The sequence below is a fragment of the Podarcis bocagei genome, assembly GCF_964188305.1.
Source record: "Podarcis bocagei genome assembly, chromosome: 17".
Lineage (NCBI taxonomy): Eukaryota > Metazoa > Chordata > Lepidosauria > Squamata > Lacertidae > Podarcis > Podarcis bocagei.
Window position 1 is genome coordinate 12,971,475 of NC_138143.1, and position 22,377 is coordinate 12,993,851.

Here is a 22,377-nt window from a genome sequence, read left to right on the forward strand (position 1 = left end):
GGAGAAGTTCCAAGAGGAGACAGGGTTGACACTGGTCAAGAAGGTGAAATATCTAGGGGTCTATTTGACATCAAAAAATGTGAATTTGTATAAAGATAACTATGAAAAATGTTGGTCGGAAATTAAAAAAGACCTAGAAATTTGGTCAAATTTGAAACTGTCAATGCTAGGCCGAATCGCTGTGATTAAAATGAATGTATTGCCTAGAATGTTATTTTTGTTTCAGACCTTGCAGATCCTGGATAAGATGGAATGTTTTAAGAGGTGGCAGAAGGATATTTCAAAATTTGTCTGGCAGGGCAAAAAGCCCAGAATTAAATTTAAAATACTGACAGATGCGAAGGAAAGAGGGGGATTTGCCCTGCCGGACTTGAAATTGTACTATGAGGCAGCAGCATTTTGCTGGCTGAAAGAATGGATGCTCCTCGAAAATACAGACATCTTAGATCTGGAAGGTTTCAACAACTCTTTTGGTTGGCACGCATATTTATGGTATGATAAAGTTAACAGTATTTTCAAGAATCACATTGTTAGAAAAGCATTGTTTAATGTTTGGAGAAGATACAAAGACCTTTTGGAAAACAAAACCCCTAGATGGGTCTCACCAGTGGAGGCCAAAGCAGTGAAGAAACTCAATATGGAGGTCGGATGGCCGAAGTATTGGGAAATTTTGGAACAAGATGGAGATAAGTTGAGATTGCAAAGCTATGAGAAACTGAAGCATAAGGTACAAAATTGGTTTCAGTATCATCAAATAGTGGAATTTTTCAAACAGGACAGGAAAATTGGTTTCCAGATGGAAAAATCAAAATTAGAAACTGAACTGCTAGAACCTAATACTAAGAATTTATCCAGAATGTATAATTTGTTGCTGAAATGGAATACACAGGAGGAAACAGTCAAATCAGCCATGATTAAATGGGCACAGGATGTTGGTCATAACATTATGTCAGATGACTGGGAATGGTTATGGAACACCGGTATTAAATTTACGGCATGTAATGCCTTAAAGGAAAACATTATGAAAATGGTGTACAGGTGGTACATGACCCCAGTCAAGCTGGCAAAAATTTATCATTTGCCCGATAACAAATGTTGGAAATGTAAAGAGACTGAAGGTACCTTCTACCACCTTTGGTGGACATGCCCGAAGATTAAGGCTTTTTGGGAAAAGATCTATAATGAAATGAAAAAGGTACTTAAATGTACTTTTCCTAAAAAGCCAGAGGCCTTTCTCCTGGGCATTGTCGGCCAATTGGTGTCGAGGAAGGACCGAACTTTCTTTATGTATGCTACAACAGCAGCAAGAATCCTCATCGCAAAGTATTGGAAGACACAAGATTTACCCACTCTGGAAGAATGGCAGATGAAAGTGATGGACTATATGACATTGGCTGAGATGACAGGCAGAATCCGTGACCAACGAAAAGAGACGGTGGAAGAAGAATGGAGAAAATTTAAAAGTTACCTTAAGGACTACTATAAACTTAATGAATGTTAATGTGCTGTGGTTTTTAGAAACAAAGGGATACAGTGATATAAGATCAGAACATAGAGAGGACTAAGTTGACAGAGGTTGAAAAGTAACAATTGGGAGTTGCTACAAAACTCTGGACATTGGGATGCAGAAAGGGGAGGTATGGGGAAGTCCCAGAAAAGAGGTTTATGAAAATATGTTATGAATTTATACATGTATGTTTGTTCTTTCTGTGTTTGTTTGTCTTTAAAAATTCTGAAAAACCAATAAAAATTTTATAAAAAAAAAAAAAAAACATTTTTAAAATTTCAGTAATTCTTGGACCCCCAAGTTAAATCTGGAATCCTTGCTAAACCATCTCCAACAATTCTATAGTTAAATATGTGACTGTGCTAGGAACCTGGCAGGTACCGGTTTTGAAAGGTATTCTTTACACAGTACAGTCGTACCTTGGAAGCCAAACGGAATCTGTTCTTGAAGTCCATTCGACTTCCAAAACATTCGAAAAACAAAGTGGGGCTTCTGATGTGCTGCAGGAAGCTCCAGCAGCCAATTGGCAGTCGTGGAAGCCCTGTTGGACATTCAGCTTCCAAAAATAGTTTGAAAACCGGAACACTCACTTCGGGGTTTCGATCGTTCGGGAGCCAATTTGTTCAGGAGCCAAGGCATTCAAGATCTATACGACTGTATCATTTTCAATATTTACAGTTGGAGAGATCCAATGCCCTTTGAGAATAAGAGTAAATTATGTTGCCCCGTTTTAACAGAAATTGGATTTTACCATGGAAATCCAGTATCCAAAGTTGCCCAGTGATTTTCCCTGCTCTGCTTGTGTTCTTAGTATTCCTTTGATTTAAAGTGGGGCAGGAGCAAGCTCTAAGGAGCCAGGATCCGAAATGTTTTTCTTCTGTATCTGGAGGTAAATCTTATAAAGAATGAGTCCATTGTTTCATCTCCCCAGTGTTTCTGGTTAGCAATCTTGTCCATGAGCTTTTGGCAGTGTGTGGCCTTTGGGAAAGAAGGATTGTATACGGTTTTACAGAGAGGTGTAGTGAATTATTCACAGTTGTACTTTTTAATGATGTCTAGCTGTGAGATTGACAGCAGCTGGGAAAGTGCATGATTTAAAGCAAGAATCTTGGGAACCAATACCCACTTTTAACCCCAAAATGCATTTGGGGACACATTTCTTAGTCTTTTCCCATATATTTGCATTTGGGGACCCATTTCTTAGTTTTTTACCATATATTTGCATAGTGGTAGTGCTATGTGTGAGAGCCAGTGTGGTGTAGTGGTTAAGAGTGGTAGACTCGTAATCTGGGGAACCGGGTTCGCGTCTCCGCTCCTCCACATGCAGCTGCTGGGTGACCTTGGGCTAGTCACACTTCTCTGAGGTCTCTCAGCCCCACTCACCTCACAGAGTGTTTGTTGTGGGGGAGGAAGGGAAAGGAGAATGTGAGCCACTTTGAGACTCCTTCGGGTAGTGATAAAGCGGGATATCAAATCCAAACTCTTCTTCTTCTTCTTCTCCTGTTGTGACCCACCTTGGACAGGCTGTGTCCTGCTAGTGTGTCCCAATCCACCAGTTGAAGACCAGTGATTTAACAAATTAGAAGAATAAGATTGGAAGGCAGTTCCATGTGTTGAGTACATCAATGGGGAAAAAATTGATTTCAGAGAGCAAGGATTGATACCAGCAATCAAATTGACTTGTTGGAAAGGTGACTAGTGAGCCCGATGCTCCTGAGAATCCGAGAACTGAGGCTTTAAACTTGGAAATGGGTTGCCATTAGGGATGGGGAAGAGACTTGATTCACCTCACATTTATAGGCAAATCTATCTAACTAGCTGTTTCCCAAACAATACATGAGGCAAAGTAGAGTAATCCTTAAAAATTCACACTTTTATGAATTTTGCAGTACAGTTCTCCAGCTGAGTAATGTCAAAAACACGTATGCTAGGCTAACGTTGTATATACAAAAGTATGCATTAAGAGAATTGTTTTGCATAAAAAATGTGTATATTTGGGGAAATTGCATACAAGAATGTGTATGTTAGGAGTTCTTCACACTGAAATTCTGGTGTACAGTGGTACCTCAGGTTACAAACACTTCAGGTTACAGACTCTGCTAATCCGGAAGTAGTACCTTGGGTTAAGAACTTTGCTTCAGGATGAGAACAGAAATTGCACGGTGGTGGCGTGGCAGCAGAGGGAGGCCCCATTACCTAAAGTGGTGTTTCAGGTTAAGAACCGTTTCAGGTTAAGAACGGACCTCCAGAACAAATTAAGTACGTAACCAGAGGTACCACTGTATTTTCATGTGGATTAATAATAATAATCATCACAGACTGATGAGGAAATCAGTAAGAACTGAATTTAAGATTGGGAAAAGGAGAACTTGCAAAATTTGCCAATCTCTAGTGGCCTAGCCTGAACCATGAGAGCTGTTCCTTTGCTAGTTGTATTTTAAAGAACAGTACTGAAAGAGAAATCTTTCCAGATTCAGTTTCTCCCATCGATCCAAGTGTTTGATGGGAAAGACTATCTGGGGAGAATGTGTGCCTTAAAAGGGAAGGAGACCTTTCAGAATATTGCAACCCTGGGAATAATCTGAGCCAGAGTACAAAATTTGGGTTCTGAGAATGTTTGAAAACCATTTAGATACTTTTAAAACTGTTTCCTGTTCCTGCCTTGGATTTCTTCATGTCCATCCAGCTTAGCTTGTAAACACATTCGGGGAGAACGGTATATTTCAAATACAAACAAATGGCTGGCTTTAAGTAAAAAATAAATTAAAACATTTCTGTGGTTTCTCCATAGCCACAGTAGGAAAATGTTCCTTCACATTCGCTCCCCTTGTTCCCTTGAAAAGTCGCACAACAGCTCAAAGTTTTGTGGACCAAAGCAAACTTCTTGGTGCCATGCAAACATGATCAGTAAGAGATTCTCTCTTCACTCCATCCATCTAGAAAAAAGCTGTCCCATTCGTTGCTATACTGCACATTTTGTACAGCCAACAGGGAACATTGGTTCCTGAAAAGAGCAGAAATTAAGCACCCGCAAGAGAACTGGGTGAACTACATTTTATATAGCACAAAAGTTTGGAGAAGTTGCATAATCCAGAGCTTGTTTAATATGTTTCCCCACAAGGCTGCATTTTGTGATACTTCTGTTTATTTTTTTCATTACTAGGCTGTATGTGTTGAGAATTCATGCATGGTTCGAGGAAGCAAAGAGGGAAGAAATGGATTTATCCACATTTTCAGGGAATTAATTGATCCAGCAGAGAAAACTCTACATGAAGTATTGAGATCGGATAAACGATTCAGGTAAACCATGATTTTTAACCGTATCAAAACTCCCCCCCCCCGCAAACTAAACAGAAAGATGAGCTCTCAGTTATACATGCTGAGACTGAGTGATGTTCAGAATCATTCTAAAAAAATTGCTCACCCTCAGCTTAACTGTTGTTGTTTTGGGCTTGGAGTGAAAATTATCTAAAAGGACAATAAAATCCACAAAGTGTCGTGAATGGATGACTCTTGTCACCATTTTTAGTGAATAGCCTGCCATCTGTAATTATAGGTTTGGGGGAATCATAAAATGAAACGATTATTTTAATACTTAGTAATTTTAAAAGCAAACAGTGGCTCATAAGTCCGCAATGAAAATTTCAAAGAAAAGCTGGGGCTAGATCCCAGGGAAACCTCCAAACCTTTCAGACCTCAGATAGATAGATAGATAGATAGATAGATAGATAGATAGATAGATGATAGATAGATAGATAGATGATAGATAGATTAGATAGATAGATATAGATAGATAGATAGATAGATAGATGATAGATAGATAGATAGATAGATAGATAGATAGATAGATAGATGATAGATAGATAGATAGATGATAGATAGATAGATGATAGATACCGTATTTTTCGCTCTATAACACGCACCTGACCATAACACGCACATCGTTTTTAGAGGAGGAAAACAAGGAAAAAAATTCTGAATGAAACAGTGGATGTATCATTTTTGTGCTTCATGCTGTGGCCACAGACATGTGATCTGATGGTGAATTTGGGGTAGCTCAATGCAAAGATCCTGAGGATCCATGTGGATCCATGCTTTTTAACCACATTTTTGCACCATTGCAGCCCCAGGCAACAGTGGGTGTGTGATTTTTGGGGGGCAGGCTGCTATGTGATCTGATGGTGAATTTGGGGTGGCCCAATGCAAAGATCCTGAGGATCCATGTGGATCCATGCTTTTTAACCACATTTTTGCACCATTGCAGCCCCAGGCAACAGTGGGTGTGTGATTTTTGGGGGGCAGGCTGCTATGTGATCTGATGGTGAATTTGGGGTGGCCCAATGCAAAGATCCTGAGGATCCATGTGGATCCATGCTTTTTAACCACGTTTTTGCACCATTGCAGCCCCAGGCAACAGTGGGTGTGTGATTTTTGGGGGGCAGGCTGCTATGTGATCTGATGGTGAATTTGGGGTGGCCCAATGCAAAGATCCTGAGGATCCATGTGGAACCATGCTTTTTAACCACGTTTTTGCACCATTGCAGCCCCAGGCAACAGTGGGTGTGTGATTTTTGGGGGGCAGGCTGCTATGTGATCTGATGGTGAATTTGGGGTGGCCCAATGCAAAGATCCTGAGGATCCATGTGGATCCATGCTTTTTAACCACATTTTTGCACCATTGCAGCCCCAGGCAACAGTGGGTGTGTGATTTTGGGGGGGCAGGCTGCTATGTGATCTGATGGTGAATTTGGGGTGGCCCAATGCAAAGATCCTGAGGATCCATGTGGATCCATGCTTTTTAACCACGTTTTTGCACCATTGCAGCCCCAGGCAACAGTGGGTGTGTGATTTTTGGGGGGCAGGCTGCTATGTGATCTGATGGTGAATTTGGGGTGGCCCAATGCAAAGATCCTGAGGATCCATGTGGAACCATGCTTTTTAACCACGTTTTTGCACCATTGCAGCCCCAGGCAACAGTGGGTGTGTGATTTTTGGGGGGCAGGCTGCTATGTGATCTGATGGTGAATTTGGGGTGGCCCAATGCAAAGATCCTGAGGATCCATGTGGATCCATGCTTTTTAACCACATTTTTGCACCATTGCAGCCCCAGGCAACAGTGGGTGTGTGATTTTGGGGGGGCAGGCTGCTATGTGATCTGATGGTGAATTTGGGGTGGCCCAATGCAAAGATCCTGAGGATCCATGTGGATCCATGCTTTTTAACCACGTTTTTGCACCATTGCAGCCCCAGGCAACAGTGGGTGTGTGATTTTTGGGGGGCAGGCTGCTATGTGATCTGATGGTGAATTTGGGGTGGCCCAATGCAAAGATCCTGAGGATCCATGTGGAACCATGCTTTTTAACCACGTTTTTGCACCATTGCAGCCCCAGGCAACAGTGGGTGTGTGATTTTTGGGGGGCAGGCTGCTATGTGATCTGATGGTGAATTTGGGGTGGCCCAATGCAAAGATCCTGAGGATCCATGTGGATCCATGCTTTTTAACCACATTTTTGCACCATTGCAGCCCCAGGCAACAGTGGGTGTGTGATTTTGGGGGGGCAGGCTGCTATGTGATCTGATGGTGAATTTGGGGTGGCCCAATGCAAAGATCCTGAGGATCCATGTGGATCCATGCTTTTTAACCACGTTTTTGCACCATTGCAGCCCCAGGCAACAGTGGGTGTGTGATTTTTGGGGGGCAGGCTGCTATGTGATCTGATGGTGAATTTGGGGTGGCCCAATGCAAAGATCCTGAGGATCCATGTGGAACCATGCTTTTTAACCACGTTTTTGCACCATTGCAGCCCCAGGCAACAGTGGGTGTGTGATTTTTGGGGGGCAGGCTGCTATGTGATCTGATGGTGAATTTGGGGTGGCCCAATGCAAAGATCCTGAGGATCCATGTGGATCCATGCTTTTTAACCACATTTTTGCACCATTGCAGCCCCAGGCAACAGTGGGTGTGTGATTTTGGGGGGGCAGGCTGCTATGTGATCTGATGGTGAATTTGGGGTGGCCCAATGCAAAGATCCTGAGGATCCATGTGGATCCATGCTTTGTAACTACATTTTAAGTGGGGAGTGAAGGAAAAACACAGAAGGGACAAGAGAGCGTTGTGCAGAGAAGCAGCTGGCTAAGAAAGCCGGAGAGGGATTTTACGGGAGGGAGGAAAGAAAGGCAAAAGTTTCCACAAACCGAAGCCAGCTTTCTCTCTCCTCCTGCATGTTTTCTGGCTGCCTGCGAGGAGCACAGAGAGGAATTACTAGAAGGAAAGACCTCTGCTTTCCCCTCTGCTTGCCTGGAGGGGAGGGGATTTGCCTGCTCTTTGTTCCGTTTGAGCAAACACAGCAACGAAACAGAGGAGGGTGGGCAGTAAGACCCTGAGGCAGAATGCAGGAAAGCTGCAACTTCCTCTTTTCAGGTTTCCCTCTCGGACACAACGCACGATTGATTTTTGCTGATTTTTGTTCCTGCGCTCCCCTAATCGGCTCCAGGGACCCCCCCCCCCACATTCGCTCCATAACACGCACAGACATTTCCCCTTCCTTTTTAGAAGAAAAAATCTGCGTGTAATAGAGAGAAAAATACGGTAGATAGATGATAGATAGATAGATAGATAGATAGATAGATAGAGATAGATAGATAGATAGATAGATAGATAGATAGATAGATAGATGATAGATAGATAGATAGATAGATAGATAGATAGATAGATAGATATGATAGATAGATATAGATAGATAGATAGATAGATAGATAGATAGATAGATAGATGATATAGATAGATGATAGATAGATAGATAGATAGATAGATAGATAGATGATAGATAGATAGATGATAGATAGATAGATAGATGATAGATAGAGATAGATGATAGATGATAGATGATAGATGATAGATGATAGATGATAGATGATAGATGATAGATGATAGATGATAGATGATAGATGATAGATAGATAGATAGATGATAGATAGATAGATAGATAGATAGATAGATGATAGATAGATATAAATAGAATCGTTATTTGCATCAGCTGCAAGCCATAGCAAAGGAATCAAATACAATAAAGTTCAGACCACAGTTGGAAGGGAGAATTCCAATTCTAATGCTGTGTTGATAGGAGAAGCAGCATCTGTGCCAATTTTCCTTATGAGTAGCGCAAAAATACAGGAACTGTCTTGGTACTTGCATTTTGGAGCTCTAAATATATACTACCTCTAAATGTACTTTGGCAGATATATTGCGTATGCATGCGAATGTCAACTATTATCATGATCAAGTCCATGAAGCTGGAGGCAAGACTGCAATATATTTTTTAAAAAACAACTATAATGTTCTCCAGGAAAAAAATCTGACTAGGAGAATGAATCATTTATTGCTTTCCACATTTCCCAGCCAGAAATCTTGGAGGGTATATCAGAAAAAGAGAGTTCTATATTTTCACTGCCTTGCTGTTCGTATCTTCTTGCTGGTTGCTCCTATTCCAGCATGGTTGTGGTGCTTTTTCTTTCTTTAGATTCAAGGAAAAGAGGGAAAAAATGAAAAGCAGCAGCCTTGCTGTTTATGTCTGAAACACCCCAGTAGAATTCAGTCACATACATTGCCTAAATATAGCCAATATAGCATCCTCCATATGTTGTTGGACTACCACTACCAGAATCCCTAAAAGTTGGTCATTCTGGCAGAGCCCGATGGGAATTGGAGTCCTACAACAAACTGAGGATGCCATATTGGACTGCTGTAATGTGCTGTATGTGTGGCTGCCCTTGAAGATGGTCTGGAGCTGGAGCTAATGTGGAATGTGGCTTCTATACTGGTAATGGGGGCAGAACAAAGGGACAACGTGTCAACAGACCTGAATGTACTGTACTGACTGCCAGTGAGCTCAAGGGGTTATTATTAGCATAAAGGTAAAGGACCCCTGACAGTTAAGTCCAGTTGTGAACGACTCTGGAATTGCAGCTCTCATCTCGCTTTACTGGCCGAGGGAGCCGGCGTTTGTCCGCAGACAGTTTTTCCGGGTCATGTGGCCAGCATGACTAAGCCACTTCTGGCAAAACCAGAGCAGCACACAGAAACACCATTTACCTTCCCACCGGAGTGGTACCTATTTATCTACTTGCGTGCTTTCAAACTGCTAGGTTGGCAGGAGCTGGGACCGGGCAACGGGAGCTCACCCCGTCGCAGGGATTCGAACCGCCGACCTTCCAATCGGCAAGCCCTAGGCTCAGTGGTTTAGACCACAGCACCACCTACGTCCCTTATTATTAGCATACAGAGCTCTAAATGTTTTGGGACCCAAGCAGCAACTTACCCAGTGTCAACCATCTCAGACCCTACTATTGGCAGGTGGGACCTTGGTAGTGTTGCCACCACCGGGAGCTGCCTAGTTGGCGTTGACCCATGACAGGACTTTCTTGTGGCAATTCCCCGTTTGTGGAACGCCATTCCTGGTGAAGTACACCTTGTTTCCTTCATTACTGACTTCCAGGAGGAATTCAGAAATATCCCTGTTTATCCAGGCATTTGATGGCTGAAAGACAGTGTTCCTGGCAATCCCTGAAATCACTACTTGTGTGAATAGGTTTTAAATAATAATAATAATAATAATAATAATAATAATAATAATAATAATAATAATTTATACCCTGCCCATATGGCTGGGCTTCCCCACTCTGGGCGGCTTCCAACAAAATATTAAAATACAGTAATGCATCAAACATTAAAAGGTTCCCTAACCAGTTTTAAACTGTTCTGAAAATGTTTTTGAAATATTTTAAACTTGGTTTTAGATTTTTTTTGCAGTTTTTTAACGCTTTTAAAAGATCATGATGGTGGATATGATGATGATTGATGAGTTTGCCACCCTTCACTCCTTCATAATATGAATCTGTCTTTAGGGACACTCTTCTGCCTGTGAAGACGTTCACCTGAAACAATAGGACAATGTTCCTGTCTTCATGCAGAAACTGGGCAGTTGTTAATTGTTTTGTGCTCTCTTTTCTTCCTCAGCACATTCCTCAGCCTTGTGGAAGCAGCAGACTTAGAAGAGGTTCTTTCTCAACCTGGTGACTGGACCTTGTTTGTCCCAACTAATGATGCTTTCAAAGGCTTGACTGAGCAGGAGAAACAGACCCTGATAAGTAAGTTGGTTGCAAAAAGAAGATCACAGAGCCAGAGGCTTCTCTGCAGTAGTCCTTTTCAATGTTGTGAGCAGTGCCGGATTTACATATAAGCTAAACAAGCTATAGCTTAGGGCTCCATGCCCTTGGGGGCCCCAAAAAAATTTAAAGGGAAAAAACACTGGTTGTACGTTTCCAAAACATAAGATAAAAACCAACTAAAATAAAACCTACATACAGCCACAGTGTTTTGTGTTTTGTAGGCTCCTATGATGTAGGTAATGGGCCCCGCCTGCTAGCTTGCTCCCTAAAATATCACTGGTTTGCTCACTAATACAGTGGTGCCTCGCAAGACGAAAATAATTCATTCCGCGAGTCTTTTCGTCTTGCGATGTTTTTCGTCTTGCGAAGCACGGTCCGTCGCAACTGCGCCTCTTCAAGTGGCTTTTTAAAAAAAGCGCAAGACGTTTTCGTCTTGCGAAGCAAGCCCATAGGGAAATTCGTCTAGCGAAGCAACGCAAAACCGAAAAACCCTTTCGTCTAGCGAGTTTTTCGTCTTGCGAGGCATTCGTCTTGCGGGGCACCACTGTATATATAGGGTTGTATTTCACTATTAACATACTTCTTCTTAATTGTATTTCAGTTCAACAATTACTTGATAAAATACAGATTATGTGCAAATGGCTTTAGAGACCTATTACGTCCACAAATTACCATATAGCATATATTCAGCAACAAAAAACCAGCGTCAATTTGTTGTTGGCAAAGGACAGCTGGACATATAAAGGGCCCCATTACCTCCAGTAGTTTAGGACATCATCAAACCTAAATTCAGCCCTGGTTGTGAGAGACGCTGTGTGATTTCTCTTGGCCACTTTAGCTTCCCGAAGTCTCTAGGACTGAAAAGAGGAAGACACCTCTTTATTCTACCAAGTTCTGTAGTAGCTGTAGTTGTCTATTGCAGAATAAAACAACAAAGCTCCTGTTTGGACATTTTGATACTAACCATTAAGCCTTTACAAATCTTTACTGCATTCAAAGACCAGAATTTAAGCCTTTAAAGATCCTTGACTTTTCTTGGAAAAACTTTCACTTCCTACAGACAAAGTGTATTCAATTAATTAGTGGATATTTTCTGAGAATACACGCTTCTGACACTCACAGCAGGAGTAGACAGAATATGCATTTTTAAAAACCAGGCAGAGTACACAGCAGAAGTTTCCAATACACATGCAGTCATGCTGAATTGGAAGGGAATCAAAAAAACAATGACAGTGAGCCAGGCAGATTTACGACCTTAAGCTTGGAGATCGAGAACAGTGATGAGAAAGGGGTGGTGGTGAAAAGTTTATGGAAAGATCCATATTGAAGACTGCTTGTGAGTGATCACATGCATGGCGGGAGATGATGATGATAATTTATTATTTATATCCCGCCCATCTGGCTGCGTTTCCCCAGCCTCTCTGGGAGGCTCCCAACAGAACATTAAAAACACAGTAAAAGATCAGGGCTGCTTTCAGATGTTTTCTAAAAGTCAGATAGTTGTTTATTTCCTTGACATCAGATGGGAGGGCGTTCCACAGGGCAGGCGCCACTACCAAGAAGGCCCTCTGCCTGGTTTGCGCATGAACATTAAATGAACTTCATCACCATACCTACTCCTGAATGATTTGTTGTTGTTGTTTAGTCGTTTAGTCGTGTCCAACTCTTTGTGACCCCATGGACCAGAGCATTCCTGTATTCCACTGCCTCCCGCAGTTTGGTCAGACTCATGTTGGTAGCTTCGAGAACACTGTCCAACCATCTCGTCCTCTGTCATCCCCTTCTCCTTGTGCCCTCCATCTTTCCCAACATCAGGGTCTTTTCCAGGGAGTCTTCTCTTCTCATGAGGTGGCCAAAGTATTGGAGCCTCAGCTTCAGGATCTGTCCTCCCAGTGAGCACTCAGGGCTCATTTCCTTCAGAATGGATAGGTTTGATCTTCTTTCAGTCCATGGGACTCTCAAGAGTCTCCTCCAACACCATAATTCAAAAGCATTAATTCTTCAGCGATCAGCCTTCTTTATGGTCCAGCTCTCACTTCCATATATCACTACTGGGAAAATCATAGCTTTAACTATACAAACCTTCGTCAGCAAGGTGATATCTCTGCTTTTAAGATGCTGTCTAGGTTTGTCATTGCTTTTCTCCCAAGAAGCAGGCGTCTTTTAATTTCATGACTGCTGTCACCATCTGCAGTGATCATGGAACCCAAGAAAGTAAAATCTCTCACAACTCCATTTCTTCCCCTTCTGTTTGCCAGGAGGTGATGGGACCAGTGGCCATGATCTTAGTTTTTTTGATGTTGAGCTTCAGACCATATTTTGCACTCTTCTCTTTCACCCTCATTAAAACGTTCTTTAATTCCTCCTCACTTTCTGTCATCAAGGTTGTGTCATCAGTATATCTGAGGTTGTTGATATTTCTTCCGGCGATCTTAATTCCAGTTTGGGATTCATCCAGTCCAGCCTTTTGCATGATGAATTCTGCATATAAATTAAATAAGCAGGGAGACAATATACAGCCTTGCCGTACTCCTTTCCCAATTTTGAACTAATCAGTTATTCCATATCCAGTTGATACCCGTGTTGAATTTCAGGGGCCTATGAATAAGATATACACAAACTGTTGAAATAAACAAATCAATAATACACTAAAACCCAGCCCTAGTTGATAATCTCTTGGATTATTCACAGGCTACTATGCTTTCTATGAAACTCTGAACACTACTAGAGGCTTGTTACTGTGTATTTATTTTATTTTTACTTTTTCAAGGGTGAAAGAGCCCCTGGTCTTGTCAAAGTTTCTTGATCCCAGCTCAACTCTCTGATTTTCCTTGTGGATGTGAAAAGAAACCAGATCTTGAATTTAGGGCATTTTGTTCTGGGATAAGGACTTAGAGGTAAACAAGTTCTCTGTAGCACAAAAAATAAAATAAAAATAAACAGCTCCCCTGTAGGAAACTTTACTTGCCAGTGGAAAGGCTTGGGGAATCATTGATCCAACCGTACTTACGTCCATCGCTGATTTTCTTCCACAGGGGACCAAAATGCTCTCAGGAATATTCTGCTTTATCACTTAACTCGAGGAGTTTTCATCGGAAGCGGATTTGAACCTCGTGTGACCAACATCCTCAAAACTATCCAAGGCGGCAAATTGTACTTGAAAGTGGTAAGTATTGAGAGTAACCTTTCAACAAGAATTATTAACCCTGTAATTTAAGTTGAAGGACGGAGACAGTATTCCGAGAGATGTGTGAAACCTGCCAAGAAATTTCTCTGATTTTGTCAGAACTCTTTTGGCTTCTCTTGCACTCCCTAAAGCGTTTTGCCAGAAGAGGATTTTCTAACATTGCCTTACCATGTGTATTCCACTATATAAGATACTAGACATTATAATAATATTTATTTCAACTGTTTGGAAATGTATTCTCTCTTTCTGTTGTTCACCTTTATTATTTAATCCTTAGGTGAATGACACTCTTCTGGTGAATGATTTAAAAGCAAGGGAATCTGACCTTATGGCGACCAATGGTGTGATTCATGTCATTGACAAGCTCCTGTATCCCGCAGGTGGGTTGTGGATTATTGTAATGTATTCACTCGTGTTCCTTAGACCATTCATGCACTGTTTTCCAATCAAAAGGGAAGCAGGTTTTCTGTAGCATCTGACCATTTGGTAAATTGATTCAGTCATCTGCACAAATCTCACCTGATGGTAGATGAATGAACATTATACTCGTCTCCTATCTCTGAGCGGTGCCCCAGGAAAGCTTTGCTGTCGCCTATGTTATGGTATTTTTAGCACATAAAGAGCTTTTCTATTTCCCAGGCTTTTTAATCTTAAATATTTTAGCAGTTTCCACACTATTGTACTGATATAATTCTCTGCTGCTAATTATATTTTAGTTCTTGTTTAGAGCTTTCGAGTTGTTTCATGTTGCATTTTATGGTTTTAATTTTTACTTAAAAATTACCCAGAGATGGTAATTTAGACGGTATAGAGTTGGTATATAAATATAGAAAAGAAATAAATGAAGCATTTAGCTCTCTGGGACAGAAGTACTTGAAAAACACAATATTTATGTTTATAATTACTCTGAGGAAATGTGGTTCATTTGAGAACTTTACAATCCCTTTCTCCTGTTTTCCAATTCAGGTTATTCATATATAGGGCATAGCCGAAACATTTTACTGACTTTCCATTTTGAACAAACCAGAGTATTGCTTAGGATTTTCTCTCTGTGTTAAAGTTATTGTTATCTCATCATCCTTTTTTTTATCTTTTTCTTTATAAACAAAAATGTAGATGTACCTGTTGGAAATGATCAGCTCCTCACAATTCTGAAAAAATTGATTAAGTACATCCAGCTCAAGGTATGTTCTTTAGATTGTAATCTGTGATAACACATAGAGCCAAATCTGAATCACACTGGTGGGTTTATTTCCACTGCTTTTGTCCATGAGGCCAGAAAATATGTTTGTCATAGAACAGCAATGTCAGTGAGATGTGGGGCAGTTAATCATCCAGCAGATGCCCAAAGCAGAGACACATCAATAACTCCTATCCCACAAAGCACATCTACTTCACCAAATGTTGATGATAATCAATTCCATGACACATGACATTCTTTTCCTGTTGCCTACTTAGCATCAATACACTTTGATGGCCACAACCCTGACAGTGAGGTGGAAAGAGGGCTTTGCAAATAGGATCCATGCTCTTAACTCCACTTTTGGACATTCTCCTGGCTATGCAATGAACATTGCTCCATTGCACACCTGCCCCTTGTGGGGTTGGTGCACCTGAAAGAGCAAGCTGGGGTGGCTGTCCATAAACTCGACTTTGACATGGGTGCCAAGAGCCCTTAAAGGTAAAGGGACCCCTGACCATTAGGTCGAGTCGTGGCTGACTTTGGGGTTGTGGCGCTCATCTCGCTTTATTGGCCAAGGGAGCCAGCGTACAGCTTCTGGGTCATGTGGTGAGCATGACTAAGCCACTTCTGGCGAACCAGAGCAGCGCACGAAAACGCCGTTTACCTTCCCGCCGGAGTGGTACCTATTTATCTACTTGCACTTTGATGTGCTTTGGAACTGCTAGGTTGGCAGGAGCTGGGACCGAGCAACGGGAGCTCACCCCGTCGCGGGGATTCGAACTGCCAACCTTCTGATCGGCAAGTCCTAGGCTCTGTGGTTTAACCCACAGCGCCACCTGCGTCCTGCCAAGAGCCCTTAGTAACAAGTAATTCCCCAAAGGCTTTTTGTTCAAGAGGATAGCAAATATACAGAGAACTGCACAGAAATGAACTGGAATGAGTAGAGGCCAGTGGCAAAGAAAAGAGAAATAATTTGGTATGTGGCAAGGTATCTGGTTGTGTTCAGAGCCTTGAGGGCATAGCTGTCAACTGTTCCCTTTTTTAAAGGGAAATTCCCTTATTCCAAATAGGATTCCTCACAAGAAAAGGGAAAAGTTGACAGCTATGCTTGAGGGGTTGCCCCAATTTGCTCTGTGCTCCAGTTTCTGCACTGCAGGTTTCAAAGGTTGACTTTCCTTCACCTGTCAGGGGTTCTTCAGCTGTGATTCCTGCAATTGCAAGGGAGTTGGGCTAGTTAATCCTTGAGATCCCTCCCAGCTCTACAGTTCTATGATTCTGCAAGGCATTAGAGGGGAATGCTATTGTCAGGCTCTGGGCAGAAGAGGAATGATGGTGACTGCCTCCCCAACCTGACCCTTCCAGAGAAGAAGACAGTTCACAGTTACAACAGGCGTTTGAGGGAAGTCACAGCTCAGGGGAAGATGAGGGAGAAAGTTGGGAAATAACAGTAGAGGAGGAGGAGGACCTGGAGCAGCCGGCTGACACGTTATCACTAAAAAGCATTCAAGACCCACCATCTCCCAGACTCCAGCGAGCCTTAAAAGTAGGAGAGCCAAGAGCTTGGAGACAGATGGCCCCAAGCGACAACCATAAAGGTCTTGCTCCTGTTGACGAAATGGGGAGTGGGTGAAAGGAAGGGTGGAGATTTACTCAGGACAGTGCCATTATTCCAAGAGGCTGTATTCTCAAGCCTCTTTCTGTAAATATTGAATAAAAAGCAGATGGCAAGGACTTTTCCTTGTCTTAGCCGTTCCTGGCAACCTACCGTGGGGATTGGTTCCTCTGCCGCCTGACAGCTGTGCACCATAGGTGCCAACTCCCTAGGGCCCTGGGTGTCTGAGCACCCACAAAATTCCCCATGAAGTGGCCAGGCACCCACAAATTTCTGTACCAGGGGCATGCACACTGCAGGGCACCCAGAGCCCCGGGCGCCCACAGTCAAAGATGCTCATGAAAGTGGAGGTTTCAGTGACAGCTGTGGGTCAAAATTAATGTCACAATGAACTCAGAGCAGCAGCTGCAGCAAAGAATAACTCCATATTGAGAGTCTCCTTCTCCCATTTCATAGAGCTTAGTCTGTGCCCTGCGACCATTGCAATAGCATGTTTCACCCAGTGGCGTTGCAAGGGGGCAGGGGGTGTGTGCTCCTGGTGCCATGTCTGGGGGGTGACAAGAAGGCACCCCGTGGGGTGCTCACCCCACTGCCCCGGGCGCAGCGGCGCATGCAGCCATCACGCCGCCGCAGCCACATGTGGAGGATCCGCCGTTCACATCCATTCAGTGCACGAGCAATGCACGTGGCATGTGTGCGGTGTTGCACACATGCGCTGTACATAGTGACAGTGCACATGCGCCGGACATAGCGGTTTGCCGCTGGCGCCACTCAAGCACCGTATGGACGGCGGTGGGATTACTCCACCGCCGCTACAGCTGCACGTGGAGGATCTTCCGTTTGTGGCTGCAGCCGCGGGCAGAGGATCCCGCCACCGTCCGTACAGTGCTCGAGCGGTGCCAGCGGCAAACCACTATGTACGGTGCATGTGCGGTGTTGCTACGTATGGTGCATGCACCCTACCTAGCAACGCTGTACATGCGCCCTATGTAGAGACGCCACACATATCTGCGCAGTGCATGCATCGCACGTAGCGGCGCCACGCATGCACAGCCGATGGTTTGCCCCGGCCCGGGTGTCGGTTAGCCTTCGTTCGCCCCTGGTTTCACCTCCTCTACTCCACCTTATTGACTGCTGTTGCAAGAAAATGCACAGCGTGGTAAGAATGTCAGAACAGCCCTACTGAATCAGGCCAATGGCATCCTGAGCCAGCATCCTCCTCTCAGTGGACAACCAGATGTCTGTGGGAAGCCTTTGAGCAGGACCAGAGCATAACTGCTGCTCTCCCAACTTGTGATTCCCTGCAGCTGCTGCTGTTCAGAGGGATACTGCCCCCAGCTGTGGAGGTAGAAAACATCAGGATGCAAGCTCAGTTTGATGACGAGTTCGGTCTACAGGCTGAGTTTTACTAGATGTTTACTAGAAGGGAGTTTTGGCAACCCTGTGTTTTTGGGAACATTTAGTTCTTGGCCAAAAATGGGATTATTATTTTATTTTTTTAATCAGAGTCCTAGATTAACTTCCAAGGATCTCTGCTCCTCTGTGTTGCATGCTTCAGATGACATTCTCGCCATGTGAACTTGACCCCATGTGCTGCCGGTGTGATGGTCATTTCTTCCTTGTGAAATGTGAAGTATTGTTTTCCACTTCCCTTTAGGTACCACTAGATTTAACTCATCTTTCTCTCCCCTCCACAGTATGTCCGTGGCAGCACATTCAAAGAGATTCCATTGACATTTTACAGTAAGTATTTTTAAAGGTGACATGAACAGTCGCAAATGTTTGATGGGATGGAGGGATTCGAATGTCCGTTTTGGATAACTAGAACTGTCAAATAAGGGTCAGGAAATTGGGGGGCAATACTGCATGTGTGGCACAGAGTGGACACTAAAACAAATGTCCCTAAAACTCATTCATTAGCAGATGATCACCCATTTTGAAGCCTGGATTTTCCATTCAGTTCATAGTGAAGATAACTCTCCATTCATGTTAACTGTCCATTCATGGATGTACATGGCTTGAAGAAGAGTTGCTGTTGTTGCTACTGTGAGATGCAAACCAGAGATTTCAGCTGACTCCTTCAGCAAAATCGTTTCCTAAAAGGTGCAACTGGACTTTTAATATGGAAAAGCAAAGGCAGTCAGAATACATGGGACTTGGAAGTACTGAAATTCGGCAGGATCATGCCCTGCATTTGTATCACCCAAATATATAGATATTGTGCTGGTGAAAGAAGCACAAATAATTCTGGAAAATATAGCTTAAATTATTGCTTTCAGCCTAAAAAGGAGATATATATATAGTAAAGGTAAAGGGACCCCTGACCATTAGGTCTAGTCGCAGACGACTCTTGGGTTGCGGCACTCATCTCTCTTTACTGGCCGAGGGAGCCGGCGTACAGCTTCTGGGTCATGTGGCCAGCATGACTAAGCCGCTTCTGGCGAACCAGAGCAGCGCACGGAAACGGCCATTTACCTTCCCGCCAGAGCAGTACCTATTTATCTACTTCCACTTTGATGTGGTTTCGAACTGCTAGGTCGGCAGGAGCTGGGACAGAGCAACAAGAGCTCACCCCGTCGCGGGGATTCGAATTGCCAACCTTCTGATCGGCAAGGCCTAGGCACTGTGGTTTAACCCACAGCGCCACCCGCATCCATATATATATATATATATATATATATATATATATATATATATGGTATGGAGTTGTCTTTCAGTCAGAAAGGAGGTCTGTTAGCAAAGGGCTTCATTGGTATAGCATCACAGAATCACAGAATTTTAGAGTTGGAAGGGACCATGAGGTTCATTTAGTCCACCCCCTGAAATGCAGAAAACTTTTGCCCAATGTGGCGCTCGAACCCACGACCCAGAGATCAAGAGTCTCATGCTCTAACAACTGAGCTATCACTTTTTTAAAATTAAAAAAAGGACTTTGGTGGCCACAGGTTTACTGATACCACATCAGTTGTCTTGCTAACGGGAGTAGAATTGTATATGTGACAGGAACTCTCTTCACAGATTCTTCTTCACAGAGTTTGTTCACGGGGAACTTCCACAAGTACAGGAAGCTCCCTGCTTCAGAAATTCTCCCTCTAATGTGTGGAGGGTGATCAGAACAGTGGCAGGGAGAAGAAATAGCATGCTTGTCCCCCTCCCCTCCCCACATGTTTAGTTTAACTCTGAAGAAGATTCTTTTTTGTTCTCTGGAACAAAAAGCATGCACAGTCTGCATCTCTTGAGGGCATCACATTCCTGTTTTGGCAATCTCACATAAAACTCATTCAATCCCAGTAAGTTCCCCAATACCATTAAAAAGGACAGGGTAGCCATTTCTAAATCCACCAGTTTTTGCTTTCTTTTACTTTCAGCCACCCGAATTATTAAAGTTGTTGACCCCGGGACTAAAGTAATTGAGAGCAGCTTTGAGCCCAGCATCCGAAAAGGTAAAAGTGGTTGGTTGGAAGGAGTAATATGAATAATAGCAGATATAGCCAAATAAAACTCATAAACTTTGAGTTTGTTGAAAGGAAAAAAGCCCACAATGTGTTGAAATTGTGAGGTAAAAGCGAGAGATGCCACCAAAATTTAATCTATTGAAAAAATTAGTGCTGGGTGGGCCTTTGCCTATCCAAATCAGAAAGAGGCCAATTAAAACAGATTAATTTAGAAGAACATCCACTGCCCATTTGAAAACAATCTGTTTTGATTTTGAGGTGGAGGCAACAACTGCTTGTTGTTGTTTAGTCGTTTAGTCGTGTCCGGCTCTTCGTGACCCCATGGACCAGAGCATGCCAGGCACTCCTGTCTTCCACTGTCTCCCGCAGTTTGGTCAGACTCATGTTTGTAGCTTCGAGAACACTGTCCAACCATCTCGTCCTCTGTCGTCCCATTCTTCTTGTGCCCTCCATCTTTCCCAACAACAACCGCTACACTCCCTTTACCTGATGGTATCTATTGGAGAACTTCCTGCTACTTTTGCAAGTGGATTGCGTGGGTTTTTAAAATTTGTCAGTACAAATAACAAATGATTATGACAATGGATTGGACTTCTCAAGCCACAATTCTCAACAAATCCACTTCCAATTTTTACCTTAGAAGAACACTGGGGAAAAAATGTTTTAAATGCTCTAACCTTGAATTCAATGTGTGACTTTACAGACTGGCGATGAAAAAATGAAGGGAAAACTTAATAAGATCAGGGTTACTTAGGCAACCAAGTCCATGCTCATTTTGTGTTCTAAAAGGGGAATATAGAGTGGGCTTAATAATACGTTGCCGCAAGCACAGACTGGGTCATATAGAGGTATAACTTAACCGAAAATGCAAGTTCTTTATTATCGTTCTCCTTTAAGTTCTGTAATGATTGTATTTGTGGCTTGAAAGAGTAAGTCTGCTTCATCACACGGTCGCATCCATGCCATGTATTTAAAGCATTCTGATACCACTTTAACAGCCATGGCTTTTCTCCAAGAATGCTGGAAACTGTAGCTAGTTATGGGGGCTGAGAACTGTTAGGAGACCCCTCAAAGATCTATGATTGTTACAAGCCTTAAATGCAGATCCCAGGATTCTAAAAGGAAGCCAAGAGCAGTGACTCACATTGAGTTATGCCAAAGGCAATGACTAACGTTCAGTAATGCCAGGCTTATAGGTTAGAAAAGCAGCTCCCCGAGTGGAGATTAAATAAGCAGAGAAAATAGTGAGTGCTAATCACGCCCTCTATGCAGCCAACTTGTCATTGGCTGCCAGACTCGTCATCCTACCGCTGGCTTCGCCCCAGGGTATGATTTGTGTTGGGCAGGCTTCTCAACGTTGCTCACAATCCCACCTCCGATGACTCAAGAACAGTCCTCTTTGCAAGCCAATTCCAGCTTTTCTTTATATGCCAACAATTGCAACATTGGCAGCCACAAAAGAACACAGAAGCATTCTTCACAGGGCCTCCCAAATGTGTGGAGAGACTAGAAGATACTTGGGTCGGGAAATGTTTCAGGAAGCCATATTCCAATCATTCATTCAAAAGGAAAGGGCTTGTCCACACCAGTGCCGAAATGTGTACGTGCTGCTGTTCGCCTCCCCATTTAATTTGTGTTGTGTGCATGATGTTCTCCTCATCCAACTGGCAACCTGAAGAGGGAAAGTAAATCCAATACGAAATGCTACATGGCTGTGAACACACTGTGTAAGCAGGTTCTGGTGATGTTTCTGGGGTGCCATGTTTTCCCTCAACTTTACTTCTGTTTTGTTTCTGACAGCCGAAAGGAAAGGCTGCGGTTATAACAGGACAATACTGGTTGTTCTGCTCTGGCTCTGTATTTCAACATGTATTTTAGACACAATGCATGGAAACACAGAAGAGATTTTACAACCAGCATGAATAAGCAAATAAGCCAGTGGTGGATACAACTCAAGCATAGTTAGGCACTTTTAAGCACCACTGACTTCACTGGAAAAGTTGAGCATGTGTTTAACTCAACAGGTCCTGGTACTTAAATGGGATTAGATTATGCCCTTAGCTTTTTATCGGAGCTGGTCATATGTTTTCTTATGTTTTGATTACGATGTCTAGTACAACATAAAAGCGTTTTAAAAACTGCAGCCACCTGATTCTCTTGAAATATTTCTTATCATTATCACAGAAATAAAAGTAGTTGGCGGCACCACAGTTCGAAAAGAGATTGAAGGTAATGTATCATGAAAGAGGATAAATGATAGACTTT

At 42.9% G+C, this 22,377-nt stretch overlaps 1 protein-coding gene across 18 annotated transcripts in view; it reads left to right on the forward strand.

Moving 5' to 3' along the window:
* The window catches only part of POSTN (periostin), a 69,257-nt gene that overhangs the window by 32,974 nt on the left and 13,906 nt on the right, over window positions 1-22,377 (forward strand). For 10 of the 18 annotated variants that reach the window (XM_081176290.1, XM_081176302.1, XM_081176301.1 and 7 more), the window contains exons 11-18: window positions 4,671-4,807; window positions 10,524-10,654; window positions 13,711-13,841; window positions 14,140-14,242; window positions 14,979-15,046; window positions 18,355-18,400; window positions 20,026-20,100; window positions 22,297-22,341. In XM_081176290.1, the coding sequence (XP_081032416.1) occupies window positions 4,671-4,807; window positions 10,524-10,654; window positions 13,711-13,841; window positions 14,140-14,242; window positions 14,979-15,046; window positions 18,355-18,400; window positions 20,026-20,100; window positions 22,297-22,341 (736 nt within the window). The remainder of the gene's footprint in view (window positions 1-4,670; window positions 4,808-10,523; window positions 10,655-13,710; window positions 13,842-14,139; window positions 14,243-14,978; window positions 15,047-18,354; window positions 18,401-20,025; window positions 20,101-22,296; window positions 22,342-22,377) is intronic. The other 8 variants (XM_081176300.1, XM_081176293.1, XM_081176296.1 and 5 more) reach the window with 2 other exon arrangements.